The sequence below is a fragment of the Macaca thibetana genome, chromosome 18, assembly GCF_024542745.1.
Source record: "Macaca thibetana thibetana isolate TM-01 chromosome 18, ASM2454274v1, whole genome shotgun sequence".
Lineage (NCBI taxonomy): Eukaryota > Metazoa > Chordata > Mammalia > Primates > Cercopithecidae > Macaca > Macaca thibetana.
In genome coordinates, this window is record NC_065595.1 from 67,550,183 (window position 1) to 67,568,710 (window position 18,528).

Sequence of the window (18,528 nt, forward strand, 5' to 3'; positions counted from 1 at the left end):
ACTGCAGCTCCCTTCCACTCCTCTTCCAGATCACAGTGTGGTCAACGCACGTGCCTGTCCCTGAGCTTTGTGTTTCTCCTACACACTGCTAATTCGGTCTCCGAATTCAGTCTCATATTTTTCTGCTTGTAGTGGCTGCAGTTGTCCCACGTTATCCTCCTACATCAGTTTGTACTACACGCACACATGGCCCAGTGGAGCACGCACAGGTGCTGCTTTGGCACCAATGGGCAGGGCAGCAGTGTTGCTTTCATCCTTGGCCTTCTTTCTTTACCGTTTCTTGTCATTTTCAGTGCAGGCAGTAGAAGCTGTGGGGTCTCAGTGTACCCAAGCTCCTTCCCATTTTTTCATAGAATTCTCTCTGCTTTTTTGTAGCAGATATTATGTTTTTCATTTAAAAATACATACGTATAATTTATTCAACTGCCATAAGAAAGCAACCTATAATGTATTTGTTGTGGGCCGGAACTGGAGAAGCCCTTTTGACCACACGCAGGATTAGAATGTTTGTAGTAGCAGGTGTTCCTAGAAAGGGACCACACAGATACGTCCTCATTTTCCAGTATAACTCATTAATGTTCCAAATCTTCTATTTCATGGTAAAATTCCTCAAGAATCAATTTACTTGGAATCACTCACCCCAAAAGCAAGAATCTTCTTTAGTTGTTCTAGGTGTTTGAAGTTTGAACAGCAGAGAATATTCACTTCTGGACAGGAAGTTTAATTTGGCAGTTACGTTTTTGAAAGTGAATGTATGTGTGGAAATCCAAAAATGTTCATGTACAGAGGACTGCCACAGAGGCCAGTGGAGCTTCCACAGCTGATTGGCTATTAGACGTTATTTTTTGCCTCCCTTCAGTAAAGCCAACAGAAGGAACACAGCAGTAGACTTTCCATTTTCCTCCCACTCTAAGCAATAAGATCTCATCAGTTCTCATCTGTCGGGAGCAACCCTAGAGGTAGATATCGCAATACTCTCTTAATGTCTTTGAAATAAGACAGCAGTTTCTGGGGAGGAAAACTTCAGGAAAGATGTTCCTTAGACCACCAGGCTGCCAGCACCACACCTATGACAAGTATGGGTATGCACGAGATCTTTCGGGGTTGGGAGAAAGTGCTGGAAGTTGTGAAGTGAGCAGTTTTTAGAAATGAGACAAGGGGAAAAATGAAATAGGAGAATTTAAAAATAAACATGACCACAGTTTTGAGAGTGGGGATTAATCTCTCCAGCAAAGCAAGTATGAGTTGCACTATCTGCTTTAATATGCTGTAAAAAGGGGAGAATAGATACAGACAGTGGGAATGGGTTTAATTTTTATGCTAGAAGATGAAAGTATTTTTAAAATATTTTAACTGGAAGGTGAAAATAAACACAGTTATTTTATATCTGCTGTGCACATCTTTACCAACCACATAAAAATGTCTGCAGGTAATAAAAAGGCTTTATTCTCACTGACCCTGGCATATTTTATTGATACTCATTTTTTTCATTCTTACTTTCATCCATTGTGCTCTTTTTCCAGGCTTCTTACCATAAACATGCATCATAAGTATGATACATTTCTATTTTATAAAAATACCTGTAAAATGGCAGGCAGCCTGAGTTCTGGTCTTTGTTCTGTCATGTACTGATTCTACACTTTAAAAATATAAACACAGGTAAATGCACTGTCCTAAATGGACTGCTCCTGGAGAGTTAAAATATATTAATATGTCATCGGAATAATTACCAGTATGCACAGGGATTTGGTCATGCTTCCCATAAATATAATGGTATAATTGTGTTTTAGTGTCCTGATCAGGAACTCAGCATCAAATAGATCATGTAACTACATCAGAGGAGTTACGATTTAGACTTAAGTTTAACCACCTTGAGCAACTTTCAAGTCTTTATACTTTAATGAAATTAAACTGTTTTAAAAACACTAATCAGTTAATACATTTGAAGAGGATTTTTTTTTTTTTACTTAAAAAAGCATTTATTCTATCAAGGCTCTGTCAGCCATGAAGAGAGTTTTAAAATGTCTCTTAAAAATAGGAAATATCCATTTTTAATGAAATCAGATAAATTGGATGGGATTGACTGTCCTGCTTGATAAAAGGGAGGAAGAGGAGGTGCAATAATTCAGTCTTGAATGTTTCAGAGGAATATTTTAAAGAAAAGCATTTTTGTAAGGATTTAAAAGACTAAGGAACACGCATGGAGCACCACCTTTATTTTTCATAAAGCATTGTGGAGTGTTCTCTGCATATCCAAATATGAGCAAGGAGAGAATTTAGCAAACTACGGGAACATTAACATTGGGAATAGTCTCCAAAAGCCATGTGTAGACACATTCTTCTACTTTTACTTGTAAAATTCAGCTTGGCCTGAGAGCAGATTTCTATAAGCAAAGGGCAGAAGTCAAAACAGAAGTCTGATGAATTTCTCTATCCAAAATGGTGGCTGTGGTTGTGGGCTTTCTCTTTATTTGTGGGGTAAGAAAAGTCTTTAAGTTGCAAAAGGTTGCTTGTCTTCTAAAGGACAAGTAAGTACTGAGAAACATCTGGGAATGATGATATTTCCCACATAGACATCAGTGAGTCCCAGAGTCACCCTAGCTAGCATGGAATCACCATGGGTGGTCTCAGAGCATTGTGTGTTCAGAGTGTCTTACCTATCTGCTGCCCCTGACCAGCCTCTCTTTTGTTTACAGCTGTGTCTTCACCATCATCCTTCACAATGAAAACAAATACACTGAGCACGTCGGTGCCTAATTCCTATTACCCAGGTAACAGATTTTTCCATTGTCTCCTCTGTGCTCTCTCCTCAGCAGTCAGATTCACTCCGCCCTCTCTCTGCTATCCCTGGTGCTTGAGGGGCTTACTGTGTTTGAGATGTTGTAACCTAATGCTTTTCTACAGCTTTCTATGCGGAAAACAGGGGTGGGCATTCATCAATCATTTACTGTTCTTTCTCTTTTTACTTTCTCTGCATTGACCTGCTTACGGTGTATGACAGACCCATTTGTGCCAACTGCAATTTTAGGTGAGAACATTTCCCTTTACCACAGTTTATTGCAGGAGTAATTTAGAAAGTCAGTGACCACTCTGTAGGAGATTGGAGTTTTAATTCTGTATAATGCAGTGATTATAAGCACTACACGGGGGAGGTGGGTGGCCTGGGTCATGGAGTTAAAGGAAGAAAAGACTTCTCTAAACAGTCACCATTAATGAGGGGTTTGCTGCATGTGTTTTGGGGATGATACCGACAGCTTCAAATGAACACTCTCAGCTCCAGTGTTCTCCCTTTCTGTGTTCAGAACTTAAAGTTAGGTCTGATCCCAGGGGAAAAAAACAAGGTGTCACCACTCAGCTGTGTACTTTCCAAGAGCTGAATTCTGTCTAATGTGATAGTCATAAAAGTGAAAATAGCTTCTCATTATTTTCACTTATTGCTAAGCACTAAAAACTTCAATTTTAAAAATAGCATTTTTCTAATTATGCCAAATGTTATGCAGAAAGATGATCACAATGGAATTTTGGCCCCCTACTCATCCTCAGTGCCACTCAGGGTACCCGCCCCCCCCCCCCCCCCTTCCAAAGTGTCTGTCACACAGCGGAATTTCAAAGGAGCTGATGATCTGAACAGCAAAATGACAAGATGGCACTTATAATCATACGGTTTATTATGTGTCAGATGCCACTAGGAGTGAACTAAGATGTTAACCCGGTGGGGCAGAATGCATTTAAAGTATGAAATATTCCCAGCAGGGGGTTACAGAAAAAAATCCCGTTTGTCCAATATAAGAAGGGCGAGGAGAAAAATGGCATTGCCTGGCTGTGATAACCAAACAAGCATGAGCTGCTGTTGCATTTGAGACGCATAAATAACCCGAGTGTATCACGGCTGTGTTCTCTTTCTACTACTAACCTTTCCGAAAAGGAGCACAACAAAAACGACTTCAAGGTATATAACAATTCATTGTAGCAAGAGTTCCATCCTCAATTGTTCGACTTCTCCTTCCTAATTCACTTGACAAGGGTTTATATCTTTGCAACATAATTTTTTCCCCCTCTGCTTCTCTTTTCTCTAAGTTGTTACGATTTTTGTATAGAAGGTAATTTTTATTTTCCTAATGGTGTTCTGTGGGCTTAAGTAAGTTTGTTGCCTATGGAAAAAATGAATTAAGAAGTTTAAGAATGGATATAAAACAGAGTTTTTAAATTTGGCATCATTCGGAGGGCTAACAAAGCCCACTAAACCCTCCCCACACACACACTTTTAATACCAATTAAAAGGGAAAGAAAACTGCATTTTATTCCTTTCATAAGTGAGGGGCACAGGCTAATCTTAGGCACCAGAACAATGTAATCTACATGCAAATGGCATTTGCAGAATCTCCTGATAGGCGAAGATTTGCGATTTCTTTATGTGCTGTGGCATTCATTCTGAGGTTCCTCTAGTAGATTTTCTGACCTTGGGGGAGCTGTGAGTGGGGAGGACTAAGATGTGCATTGTCAGAAGGAAGAAAATGTTCAGATTTCACAGCAGGATTAAGATAAGCTTATTAAACAAATATTCTTTAAAGTCGCTGCTTTGTTATTATGAACATTAATTACATCTTTTAAAGTTGATTAGGTTTCTTTACTGAAAGGGAATCACTTGGACAGACAATTCAAGTAGCAAAAATGACGCGCATTGTAAAAAATAAGTCACCCAGATAGACCAATAACTGTTATCATGTATAGCTTATATAGATACCAAATGGCGGTACTTGGGAACTGCATTCCTTACATGTTACTTGGTGCAAATGTGAATCTACATATTGAGTAATAAGGATTGGTGAGGTTAGCACTTGAAACCAGGGAAGAATATAAGATACATATCTACTCTGGCAGCTTTGGGGGATAGTAGCAGTTATAATTTACGCAAAGACAAGAAGAAATGTTTTGCTGTGAGTCAGAGCTCAGCACAATTAAATTCTCTAGCACCTTCAGCTTTACCTTTCTCGTGCTAAGGTGCCCATCCCTAATGTATAGAGCTGGAGTATATCTTTATTTCATTTGCTTGTAAAAATATAGATGATTAAATGGATGGATGGATAGCTGGCTGGCTGACTGGATGGATGGATGGATAGACAAGACAGATACAACCTACCCTACCTCAAAAATATTGCATCCGTTTCAACATAAGGTTTTCCAGCTAGTTTGTTAAAAATTCAAGATAATTCATAAAGAATATAGGTAGAATTAATTTTCAGTTCTTAGAAAACCATCAGAACTATTAGTGAGAAGCTTTATTTCTAATGTGCTCTTCTGCATTATTTTTAATTTTAAAAAAATGTTGAGGCTGGACACTATGGTGCAAGCATGTAATCCCAGCACTTTGGGAGGCCAACGCGGGAAGGTCGCTTGATGCCAGGAGTTCAAGGCCAGCCTCGACAACATAGGGAGACCCCCATCTCTTCAAAAAATAATAATCATAAAAAATTAGCCGGCATGGTGGAATGCATCTGTATTCCCAGCTACTCAAGAGGCTGAGGCAGGAGGATTGCTGGAGCCCAGGAGTTTGGGGCTGCAGTAAGCTATGACAGAGCCACTGCCCTCCAACCTGGAGGATGAAGAATGACCCTGTCTCTAAAAAAAATATAGAAAAAAAAATTGTTGATGGGTAATTTTTAAACACATAAAGGAAATTAATGACCAATAATATATTTTATCAATAGTAATTCTTTTTTAAGTTAGAGAAAATTACTAATTTTAGTGGAATCAAGAATATCTAGTAGTATAAGTGACCCGATTTCATAGCAGCACACAAGAAGCCTTCTATTCCCTCTTCCATATGCATGTACTAGATAATAGGGCTCTTCTTTCAGGGACTTGGTAGTGTTTAAATGCTTCAAGATGTGTTCCACGCTAGTAATGAGGCCAAGATGGCATAACGCAGCACAGGATCATTACATACAACAGTGACAGTGGTTGTAGCTCTGTGGATCTAAAACTTCCAAGAATACGTAGCCCTGGGATCAGAGCATTGCTAGGATGCTGGCGTGTCCACGTGAAGGACCCAAATCATTTATGGGAAGTTTAGAAGGTCAACCCACCATGGAGGGCATGTTAATTATGTTCATCCCATAAGATACAAAACTGAGAGAACGAGAGAGGCACAGAGGGGAAACTAATTAATGTTCCATTTATTTTAGTATAAAGAACAGAACTTGCTGCTGGAGTAGCTCAAAGCTCAAGAGATTCAGTACTTCAGCAGGGTTCCTGTATCCCAGTTTATAAAGCTTGGCAGTTGCCAGCAAGCAAATCTGATGTGAAAATTTCCAGGTTTATTTGTAACTATTAAAATGGGAACATATGAATTGCTAAATTTCAAAGCAAATCCAAATGAAACAAAAATCATAAAATCAACTTACCACCCTTTTTTATTTTGTCTTTGTGTCTTTAGCCACGTTGTAGTGATCCAGGTGCCATTTCAGCAACAGCAACATAGCTACACACTTGTGTACCACCTTTCATACCATGCATCCCCAGGTGCTTTGCGATGCAGATAGAAGTGAGGTTTCAAAACCAGGCCCTGCTAATCAAGCACCCTTGGACTAAATTTTCTTCAGAGCTGAACTTCTCAGTAAAAAATAAATAACATATGAATAACTATAGCTGAATTCCCTATTGATATACAATCTGGTAACTTTTGAAACTTGAATATATCTTTTATATGTTTTATATAACATTCTCATTTTAAGTGACTTTAGCATTATATTTTGACAACACCCATCCTCAATCATAAAACTGCTAAAGGGATTCAGCATTATAATGAGTTAACCTGTAGAATATGGAATTCTTAATCTAATAGCATTTCCCTGCATAAGACATTTTTAATAGGTACCATTTCTGCAGTTCATTAACCTAATTTTCTAGTAGGCATCCATTAAAATAGAGCCTCTTTAGGCTTATTTGACCAAATTTTGACATTAATTTTATAGTACAATTTGGTTGACTTGTTCAAGAAATTTAAATGAGAAATTGTGTTGAATACAAATAAGACTTATTTAGACATTACTTGGTTCATGGGGGATGAAAAGCAATTATGATGCTAATTTTAACCTCCTTTTTGTTATTGAGTACTTAAATTCAATGCTTCCATCCTAACGTGATGGAAGAATTGAGGCTTCGCCCTCTGACCACCTCTGAATAGAAAACTTAACTGGAAAGTTAGAGCATAAAATAAAACTACCTGTAATTATGCACGCAGTACTATTGCTTATGCCCTGTTTCCTTTTTCTCCTCCTTTTTTCTCCTGATATGTATCTTCTTAAAAGTGCCAATAAATGGTAAGTTCCCCGATTCGCCCCATGGAAGAGTTGTGGAGGGAGTGGGAGTGTGTGTCTTACTGGTAGATTCTGACGAAGCCAGCTGGTGCTGCTCTGTGCTGGCGTGCATGTTTGCCTTTGTAGAACATTCCATGTGTGATGTGTTGGTCCACAACATTTTGTCAAGCTTTCTGATACCAGAGCATGCAAAGTGATTCATCAAAACGTTATCCCCACCAGGTTCCCTTTTATTTTTCCACTCTTCTTTGATTTCATGTATTAAGTCCACATTTCCATTGCTAGCTTTATAAGCCACACCATTTTGTGCACTTTTATTTTGCTCACAGAACATTTGTGCAGAGTTTATTTATGTCATCATACGAACTACTGAACTAACGTTTCAAAGAATACAAGGCTGGTTTTGCACCAGGTCTTGATGAAGTTTCAGGTTGAAACTTTAACAAACTTTAGCACTGGAAGGCTAAAGGGCTCTTCTCAATTAGCTTTGTGAAAGCAATATATCGTTTGGACTGCTTTGTAAAAGAAAGATTTCTGCGCATTCCTATGAGTATTGCCAACCCCATTTAAATTTCTAAACATTTAACTTTTCTTTTTTGCTGAGCCATCATAGGGAATTTTACAGCCCTAGGTGAGGGGATGCCAGGAGCCAGCTTCTTAGCATTCTCAGTGATGCCGACATAGCTCCCTGGCTCTCCCTCATTTTCTCCCTGGCCTTCTTTTCCTAGATGAAACCCACACGATGGCCAGCGATACCAGCAGCTTGGTGCAGTCCCATACTTACAAGAAGCGGGAGCCGGCCGACGTGCCCTATCAGACCGGGCAGCTCCACCCCGCCATCCGGGTGGCAGACCTCCTTCAGCACATCACACAGATGAAGTGTGCCGAGGGCTACGGCTTCAAGGAGGAATACGAGGTGAGCACCAGCTCTGTGCCAGGGCTTTCCCCTTCCTTCTTGGACTCCATGCCAGATACTATGCTCCCAACTCAATCAGAAAGCCAAAGGAACTCCCCAGCCCTGAGAAATGCCAGAAAGAGACGAAGTACGGTTGTCCCTCGGTATTCTAGGGGATTGGTTCCAGGACCCCAGCATATGTCCAAGTCCCGGAGTGAGCCCTGTGGAACCTGAGAATCCAAAAAGCCAGTCCTCCAGATCCATGGGTTTTGCATCCCAAGGATATTATATATATTCTTTTCAATCCGCATTTGATTGACTATGCAGATGCAGAACCCTAGGATATCGAGGCCGACTGTATTTTATCCGTGGATCCACTTTCATCTGATAGTAAAACTTATTACCAAGTTCACATGTATTACATGGAAAAAGGAAGAATGCTTTGCCTTTTACCTTATTCTGCACAAATATACAATGAAAACAAATTTACCAGGGTCTCTTCCCCTCCCCATCCTGTTTTTTTCTCTTTTTTTCTTCTTCCCTCTCTCAGAATTAAGTTTTAGTTCATGTCTCCCTCCCCATTCTGGATCACCTTCCTTGACTTTTCCTGTAATTATGATATTAAATCCTAATGATTTTGTAGTCATTATCTCAGGAAGAAACTGTCCACTTAAAGCAATTATAGACCAACCAGCAATGTCATGTGGTGGAGATCAGACAGCAGTACAGGGACTGGCTATTGTCATGGCAGTGACAGCTATTACTGTCCAGCCAGCCCAGAGAGCATGCCACTGTCTTGGGCTCTTGTGTGGGCAGCTGTCAGGGACATTTCTGGGAACAATGATATTCTCCGAATATATAAAATATAGGGCTTACCCCTTTCACACCCTATGCCATTAGTTAATTCTGTTGGAAGGTCATTCAAGAACTGAAGAGAATTAATTGATCGAAGAAGTCTAATTCAAAGAAGCATGCCATCCCTTGAGTGGGTGGTGTGGGGCACAGGAAGCAGGACAGGAAAGTTGGATTGCTTTTTTATGTTATTAAAATCAGTCCGCAGTCATTGATGAAGATAAAGTAGCATGCTTACTCAGAGTGAAAATAGGATTATGTAGACAGGTGATTTTTGTAAACCTTAGAATGTGGTTCTGGTCTCATATTCACCTAACTAGCTCAGAGTTGGGAGACATCTTGTCTGGAATGAGAGTATTTTTGAAATCTGTTTCTACCACCTGGATAGTCTGTGAGTTTCAAACTCTGTTTCTTCTCTTCTTGGGGGCACACTCAACATCACTTCATTTTATGCCCCAGCTACTGCATTGTCTTGAGTTTAGCTCTCTTTCCAAGCTTGATCATCAAAGATTCATTACAGCAGTCAAAGCAACACATGGTACCACTGTTGGCTGAGCCAGTGCTACACTTCTTTTAGGAATAAGGCTTTGGTCCAAAGCAGACATAGACACACTTTGCCCTGCTAACATGTGCATCCTGGTATATTACCAATGACCTCAGTTCAGAAGGCTGTGAAGCCAAAGAATCCCATCCAGACCATGCCCCAGAGTTTCGTTGATGTCCAGAAAATATTTTCGGTTGAAGTTCTGCATTTTAGCAACCCTGAAATTCCTAGATTCATCTTTAGCAATTCAGTGTGTAAATTCGGTGAAATTGACTGCCTTTGCATATTTCCTCATGCACTTTTAAAGTCTAGCTTAGGAATTAATAGGATTAAGAGTAAGACTTCCAAAAGCTTAATATCGTATGAAAGACAAAATTAGGTTATTGAGAAAATATAAGCCTAATGAATAGGGATGACGTCTAAGTTCTATCCCATATTCTGAATGCTGCAGATATTGCTGAAATGTTTATTAAAGATGTTAATGTCAAAGAGATTAGTTTTAGGCTCAAATAACAATTCATGAAATAACCTGAGCCCAATTTTTCATGAACTGTTTAAAAATACCTACTTCCTATAACATGCTATAGACAGTGCATATTTGAAAGATGTAGAAAATGTTTCCCATTCAGATCTTCTGAATAAATATGATTTATAAGTATAAACTGAAATATTGCATACTAATTTTAACCATATTCTGACTGACAACTAATTTATTTGCCAAAATAAAATGTTGTATTCATTAACTACTTTGCAGAGAACTTTTCTCATTTCAGCTATTCTGTGATCAGAGCGGACTGCTAAAAAGTGAATACTTTTAAACCCTAAAGCCATTGTTAATATAAGAAAAAAGAAGGAAAGGAAATAATGAACAAAACACATATACTAGAGATGAAATCAGGAACAGATGGGAAGGAACTATTGGGAGGAGTATGAAACGAGCAGTTCTGTTAGGAGTAATCCCGTCACTGAGTGCTGTGCCCCTCGTGCCGCCCTCCTGGAGGGATGCTGATGTTGTCGTCTAGTGGGGCAGATGACAGGGAAGTGAGGAGTGGTGATGGTGGGCAGGTGTGCCTGTGCCATGGCTGCAGGGAGAAGGGGACGCCCCTAAGAAGCGTGTGTCATGGAGTGACATGCTCTTGTCTTGATGGAGGCACTGCCAGGCTTCTGGGAACTGGTCTTGATGGAGGTACCGCCAGGCTTCTGGGAACTGGTGGTGGAGTGGAAGGTCCCAGACTGCAGGTCCTCATATGTCCCACTTTCTCTAACCCCAGGGAGGTGTTACTCTTATGAGAATCTGGAAAATCCTTAAACAGTTATTTTTTTGAAATTCATTTAGTGTTAAGACCTCTAACAAAACAGACCTCTTTCCGTCACGCTGTCAAGTCTGCATCCTTTTCATTAACACATGCCCAGAGTCAAGAGTGTTGAGTGCTAACTGGTGTAGTGGGAGTCTCTGTGCTACTCAGAGAGGCCATCCCACCCAACAGATACTGAGAGGCTGTGGTTTGGAACACAGGCTCTGGCACCACACTGCCTGCATTCAAACCCAGCTCTGCTGCTTAGGTGTGTGACCTTGGGCAAGTCATCTAACCTCTCTGGGCCTCAGTTTCCAAATCTATAAATAAAATAATGATGGTATCAATCTCAAAAGGTTGTTGTGAGGAGTAAATCATTTTAATGTAGGTGCTAGAATTATATCTGGCATATAGTAAGTGTTCATTTGAAGTGTTAGCTAGTAAAAGAAAAAAAATACTAATGTGTAATAAGATCCAAGAGCAGAAGTTCACACCATGTTCTTTATAGGGAAACTTTGTTATGCTGAGGTTTCAGTAAAACTCTCATCTCTTGTGCATAGCAGTCTGAGGACAGAGTGAGCCACATGTTAGGACAGGGGTTAGACTTTTGCTTCATCTCCAGGGCTGGATAATTTTCTTACCATGTACCATATATCATCAGAAATTCCCGTTGACAAGTAACTTACAAACAGATAGACTAGACTGTATGGATTAAGAGTTTAAGAACTGAGAAAATAAATTTTTAAAAATATATGCTGTCATGTATTATTGCTGTAATAGTATCTCCCTATGTAAGTTGGAGAGTCCTGAGGAATACTATAACTCTAGACTGCATAATCCTCCTGACAAGTTATTGGTTGCTGCGTTGGTGTCTTCGGCAAGGTAGGATTTGGGGAAGAGTTCAGTTTTACCAATCATACGCTGCACGTGGCACCAGGGATACACAGGAGAGCTGCTCCTCCCTGTGCCTGACGGGGAGGCTGACAGGGCAGGAAAAGGCAGCTGGGTAATGACTACAGTTTGTCCAGTCAAACCCTGCACCCTCTAAGAGAGATGCGCAAGCATACTCTGAAGGCCAGTGGGGTCACCTGAGCCAGCCAAGAGCAAGGATGACTTCTCTCCTGGAAGATGAGTGGGAGTTGACCAGGAGAAGGTGAAAGAGGGTAGCAGTCCAGGTAGACCCAAAAGCAAGAGAATGGGGTTTTCTGGGGAAATGGCAGGAGAGCTATATGCCTGAGTCCCAGGAGGGCTGCTCTGTGGATGGATGAGGATGGTCAGGGCTCCCATCACCAAAAGCACCTCCTGTGTCACACTGAGAGGTTTGGACGTCATTTTAGAAGCAGTAAAAGAGAAGAAAGACTTAAATAGCCCGAGTCTCATTCGTGTACTTGGATGGAGAGCATTTAGTCTGAACAGCTCAGTTTTAAAATATTATTTGTATGAGGCATACAGGCAATTGCTTAAAAGGTAGTACCCCAAAAAAGTGAAGGAGAAAGGGAATGTGTGTTTTCTTTAAAAGTTGCTGGTATTCAAAAATCCTGTGGAATGCTTGGCTTCAAGACTTGTTGAAGCAGTGAATTACTTCAGTACTGAAGCATCTTTGGGGATAAATCTAAAGAATGGCTCTGGTAGTTGCTGTGACTGTGTAATCGTCACATCAGCCTTTCAGGTCTTCTTCAATCTGTGTATATCAGGAAACGCCAGTCATTGACGTTGTACAATATTTTTGAAGTAGTGATGTTCTCTCTGCTGAACAGGTTTCAACCAATTCTTCTTTATTGTTTTCAAGACAGTGGTGTCTCAAAATTGGCCTAAACACAGAAGGATTCATTACTGATCAAGCAGCTGACAGAAGTGTGTCCAAACAAGAGCAGACCGTGCGGTGGGGATGAGATGGAGCAGAGCTCAGTGCAGATTTTTTATTTGATTTTGTTCTAACTAGTCATAGTCATATGGCACCTCTCACCAGGGAGATGCAATAATTTGATTCAAAAGAAACTCAGACATGAATCACAATAAAGAAGTAAACATGATGAATTGAACAGAAAATGGCACATTGTCAACGGAGTGGTCTTTCTCCTCCGGAGAAAGGCGGAGCGGAAAGGGCAAGCTTGTTTGTGTTGCTGTGAGAGAATAGCTACCTGGTTCCTCTGACCAGCAAAGGGCGGTCTGTGCTAAGCCCCTGGGGGAAACCTATGGGCTTCTCAGAAAAGTAGAAGAGAGAGCACTTCACTCACGGGAGATAGACAGGTCAGACTCAGCCACCCTGCCCCACGCAGACTTCTGGGCCTTTCTCAGCTGGAGTTGAACAGGGACATTTGCCATGACTGCAGCTCTGCCCTGAACCCTCACACCCAGCCCTAGACAGGGGTGTGCTGCACCCCTTGTAAGTGGCTTGATACCATGTCAGGTCCAACGTTGTGATCCTGTGCGAGTGGGGAGTCAGTTCCTCCCCCTCTGTAGTCCCCAAAGGACCTTTGATGCCTCGATTCTTTTTTTATGCCTCAATTTTTGAACTGATTCTAAGTCCCTTTGGAGATCCAGGCAGAAAGACAACCCTAAATAGGAAAACAGCCAAGTTATTCTGAAAGAATATGTTTTGCTGTAACTGTAAAATTAAGATAAAGAAAGGACGTCAATTGAAGGCTACTTCCAGAGAGGATGTCCTGAAAAACGCAGATGGTACTATTTTATTAGCTAATAGTGTCACTCTGGGGCGCAAAAAATTGTTTCCAATTACTAGAGCTGAAACGTATCAAAGGCCGAAGTAACTCTTTCCATCCTATTCTTCAAAAAAAAAAAAAGTGTGTTTGTGCGTGTATGTATCTAAATATATGTAGAAAAGCATTATCTTTATGCCACCTACTTTTTTGTTTGTTTGTTTTGTTTTGTTTTTGAGACAGTGTCTTGCTCTGTCACCCAGACTGGAGTGCAGTTGCACAATCTCAGCTTACTGCAACCTCTACCTCTGGACTAAAGCGATACTCAAGCCTCAGCCTCCTGAAAGCTGGGACTACAGGTTCGCATGACCATGCCCGGCTACTTTTTGTATTTTTAGTAGAGGTGGGTTTTCGCCATGTTAGCCAGGCTGGTCTCAAACTCCTGACCTCAAGTAATCTGCCTGCCTCAGCCTCCCAAAATGCTAGGATTATAGGCATAAGCCACTGTGCTCAGCCCCACATACTTTTCTTATATTATGCCTCTCTTCAGGCACAATCACTGGTGATTAATTTTGTAGTTGAACGTGAAGATTGTTTTTTAGCTCAGTTTAAACTGGGGAATTGAAAACATTATGCCAGAGTCTTCAGAATTAGGTGAAACCTGTGAAGTTTTCTGAGCAACCTGTATTTTCTTTAAACACGTCTGTCTCCTTGTAGCTCCCTTTAGGTCTTTTTTAAACACATGAGTTGTATATCCCCCCACCTCGTATCCTTCCCCCATTTTCTAAGTAAAACAGCTGACTTTGTCAAATGTAAGCTCAGTGTTTTATTTGCTGGCTCTGTCTATATTTGACAAAGCTGTGGCAACTTAAGAAAAAATTATTATTAAAATGTCTCACCTGCCCTCTAAAATCTTGCTTTTTTTTTTTTTTTTTGAGACTGAGTCTTGCTCTGTGGCCCAGGCTGGAGTGCAGTGGTGCCATCTCAGTTCACTGCAACCTCCGCCTCCTGGGTTCAAGCGATTTTCCCAACTCAGCTTCCCAAGTAGCTGAAGCTACAGGCACATGCCACCACACCCGGCTAATGTTGTATTTTTAGTAGAGTTTTTCACCATGTTGGCCAGGCTGGTCTCTAACTTCTGACCTCTGGGTGATCCACCCATCTCAGCCTCCCAAAGTGTTGGGATTACAGGCATGAGCCACTATATGTAGCCCAAAATCTCACTCTTATTTACTTGCCTCCTACCTCAGTGAAGCCAGCTGTTCTTGTCTGTTTAATGTTGCTACAACAGAATACCTGAGGCTGAGTCATTTGTAAAGAAAATAGGTTCTGCAGGCTGGGAAGGAGAGAAGCATGACACTGCCCTGGTGAGGGCCATGTGCTAAGTCAAAGAGGAAGTGGACACGTGCAGTGAGAGAGGACCCAACAGGAGGAGAATTGCTTTTTTTGCTTGTTTTTTTTTTTTAAGAGACAGGGTCTCACTCTGTTGCCCAGGCTGGAGTATAGTAGTATAATCATAGCCTACTACAGCCTTGACCTCCTCAGCTCAAGAAATCCTCCCACTCAGCCTCCTGAGTAGCTGGGACTATGGGCACGCACCACCAAGCCCAGCTAGCTTTTTTATTTTTTTGTAGAGACAGGGTCTCACTATGTTGCTGAGGCTGGTCTTGAACTCCTGGACTCAAGTGATCCTCCCACCTCAGCCCCCCAAAGCACTGGAGCTACAGGCATGAACCACCTCACCCGGAATTGCTCTATAACAACCTGCTCTTGTGGTAACTAAGCCAGTTTTGCCAGAGCACGACTCACTCGTGAGCATGAGGATGGCACCAACCCATTCATGAGGGATCTACTCCCCTGATCCAAACACCTCCCACTGGGCCCCATCTCCCAACACTGCCACACCAGGGACCAGATTTCAACATGAGTTTTGTTGGGGACAAGCAAACCATATTCAAACCGTAGCACCAGCATATCCTACAAAAAGCACTCCCAGAAAGCCACCGCTGTCTGCAGAGATCGCAGTTCTGACTCCCTCCCTTCAGACGCCCTTCCATGGGAAAGGCCTTGAGTTGGGGAGGACAAGCCCTGGAAGCTGGAGACCAGCCCTGCAGCAGGGTGCGAGACAAGGGCACCCTGGGCACCTGGGCTCCCCCTTGTTGGGAGTTGGTCAGCAGAGGGATAATTGCACACACTTCTAGATGACTTTTCAGAATGGTGCACAGCAGCCCCTTTGCTGGCTTTTGCACAAAGAAGCAGGGGCAGGTGGAATCAAAGGCACTTTGTGTTACTCAGCTGACAGAACATTGCCTGTGCACAGCTGGTTCGTAGATTCTGTGTGCAGTCCAGAGGGGGAGGCGCCCCTTCCCTCACCTCCAGCCCACACAATTTTCAGATGTGCTTTTCAGTTCCTGCTTCATATTCCAAGGGACCAGCTGAGTCAATCAATTGGCACAATCAGTGCAGGTTGTTTTCTGTCCCACAGGATACAAAACAAACAAAACAAAACCATTGAAGACTAAGGATGGGGAGCTGGGGGTGGGGAGGCACTGGCAGGCACCGTAAATGCATTAAGAATCACACAGCTGCGTCTCCGATGGCTGAAGCAGCCAAGTGATTTTTGACGTTCTTTTTTCCTTTAATTATTATGGTGCTGGTAAGCCAGGTCCATAAGAAAATGATAAACACTTCTCTCTGAAATTTTGAGATGGCTTCAAGCTATTTGGGCAAGTAAGGTGTATGTGTGTATGGGCACATTCTTGGTGAAAGTTTCTGCATATTTTTAAAAAATGCAAGAGAGAGAGTTGGTTTTGACATGAATATTTGGTTTATTTTTTTCTAAAGTACCAATAGAAGAGTGAGTTTTATGTGTTGTCTGCTCCACTCATTGTGCCGCTTTCGGGGCCTCTTTCATGTTAGCTAATTTTTTATGCAGTTTTCTTTTGCCCTTGCCTCTGATGACATCATACACAGGCTCAAACTTCAGAACATTCGATTAAAAATTGTTATGTCCTACAACTCTCCATGCTCCCACTGATGATAATTCATGGCAGTCGACATTTTCCAATTTGTGTGAAGCACTTCTAGGCAACTGTCCGGTTTCCATTTTGAAGCTGGTTATTAGAATTTTCTTTAACCTGAAAGAAGTTAAGCAATTTTCCCACTTGTTAACATGCTTTTAGTGTCAGATGCCATTAGCCACAAGTGCCTTCTCGGAGGACCTGGCCCAGAAGGGATAGTGAACGTGCTTGTGTGCCAGCATCTGTGGACCTTACGTGTGTCTGGTACTGGTCCTGCTTTTGATTAGTTTGATGCTGTCATAACCCACTAACATGGTCAAAGTAGATTTTTCATGGTTGCCATTGCCCCCGCCTCTCCCTCATCTCCACACCAGCAGGCTCAAGTCCCAACTGCTCTCTCTCCTCCCCATTTTCAGTGGCTCCCCCCTCTTCCCTGCCCTAGGGCCTGCCCTGATCACTTGTCTATGCCACTGGAAGAGTCCCCTGATTTATCTCCCTACCTGGTCTTTCCCATTCAAATCTGTTCTGGACTCTGCAACCAATTTTCTTTGTAAGACGTAGATGTTATCATGTTTGACTGATGCTCAAGACTATGCCATGGATTCTTTCCAAAAATAAGAACCTCAGCATAGCATGTTCAGCCCTCTGTGCCACGACCTCACCCTGGGTTTCAGGCTTTCATTGTAATGCAGGTGCTTCCCACCATGCAGGCTTTGCTCTGCTTCTGCTCATGTCCTCACTACCTTGCCATTCTCCAGGCCTCCAGGGCTCATGCTGCAGGTTGTGGCCTCTGCCTGGCGTGACTTCAGCTCCTCCTTCACTTGCCACATCCATTCAGACACAGCTCAGATGTGACTGCCCCCCAAGCTGTCCCTGATCCCAACGAGAAGCAACCACTTCCCCCACAGTCTCACAGCTCTGTGTTTGAATAATATAGTAAGCAATATATTAACTGGTAATACAGTAGGCAGTATATTAACTGATAATACAGTAGGCAATACATTAATTGATTTATTCAGTATGTATTTGACAAACAATACTGAATATGTGCTGAATTGATGTCTATGTAATTACACTTTGTAATTCATATTTGATGAATTGATTTCTGCATATTTAAACACATACACCTGTGCCTGGGGAAATGATAGAGATGGATATAGAACAATTAAAAAATACAAGCTCAGGATGTTACAAATCGTCATATAGGATCAAGTGGGCTAGCGGTGTCCAGTCAGAAAAACTGTACTGACCAACTTGAACCTGATCAATGCTGATCACCTAAAAATGGAAAGCATAGATATATTCCATTTGGTCACTTTAGTTATTGAAAGCCAACCTATGTTTAAAAATTTGAGGATAGACTTTTTTATTTTTTCAAGATAGAGTCTCACTCTGCTGCCCAGGGTGGAATGCAGTGGTACAGTCTGGGTTCACTGCAACCTCCATCTGCCAGGTACAAGAGATTCTCCCCCCTCAGCCTCCTGAGTAGCTGGGACTACAGGCATGCACCACCACACCGGGCTAATTTTTGTAGGTTTAGTAGAGATAGGGTTTCCCCATGTTGTCCAGACTGGTCTCGAACTCCTGACCTCAGGTGATCCACCTGCCTAGGGCTGCCAAAGTGCTGGGATTACAGGTGTGAGCCATCACTCCCAGCTGAGGATAGGCATTTTTAATACATGTTTGCTTTACATTTCTTTTTTAACCTTGGTGCAGAAATGAAATATATTTGGTCTTTGTCTCTGGTTCCTGACACTGAGCTCTTAAAACCCTTGGGATTGGCCGGGCGCGGTGGCTCAAGCCTGTAATCCCAGCACTTTGGGAGGCCGAGACGGGCGGATCACTAGGTCAGGAGATCGAGACCATCCTGGCTAACCCGGTGAAACCCCGTCTCTACTAAAAATACAAGAAAATTAGCCGGGCGCCGTGGCGGGCGCCTGTAG

At 42.0% G+C, this 18,528-nt stretch overlaps 1 protein-coding gene across 11 annotated transcripts in view; it reads left to right on the forward strand.

Annotated features, from left to right (window-relative positions):
* The window catches only part of PTPRM (protein tyrosine phosphatase receptor type M), an 835,753-nt gene that overhangs the window by 671,279 nt on the left and 145,946 nt on the right, over positions 1–18,528 (forward strand). For 6 of the 11 annotated variants that reach the window (XM_050767360.1, XM_050767362.1, XM_050767363.1 and 3 more), the window contains 3 exons: positions 2,697–2,771; positions 3,002–3,028; positions 8,048–8,235. In XM_050767360.1, the coding sequence (XP_050623317.1) occupies positions 2,697–2,771; positions 3,002–3,028; positions 8,048–8,235 (290 nt within the window). The remainder of the gene's footprint in view (positions 1–2,696; positions 2,772–3,001; positions 3,029–8,047; positions 8,236–18,528) is intronic. The other 5 variants (XM_050767361.1, XM_050767364.1, XM_050767366.1 and 2 more) reach the window with 1 other exon arrangement.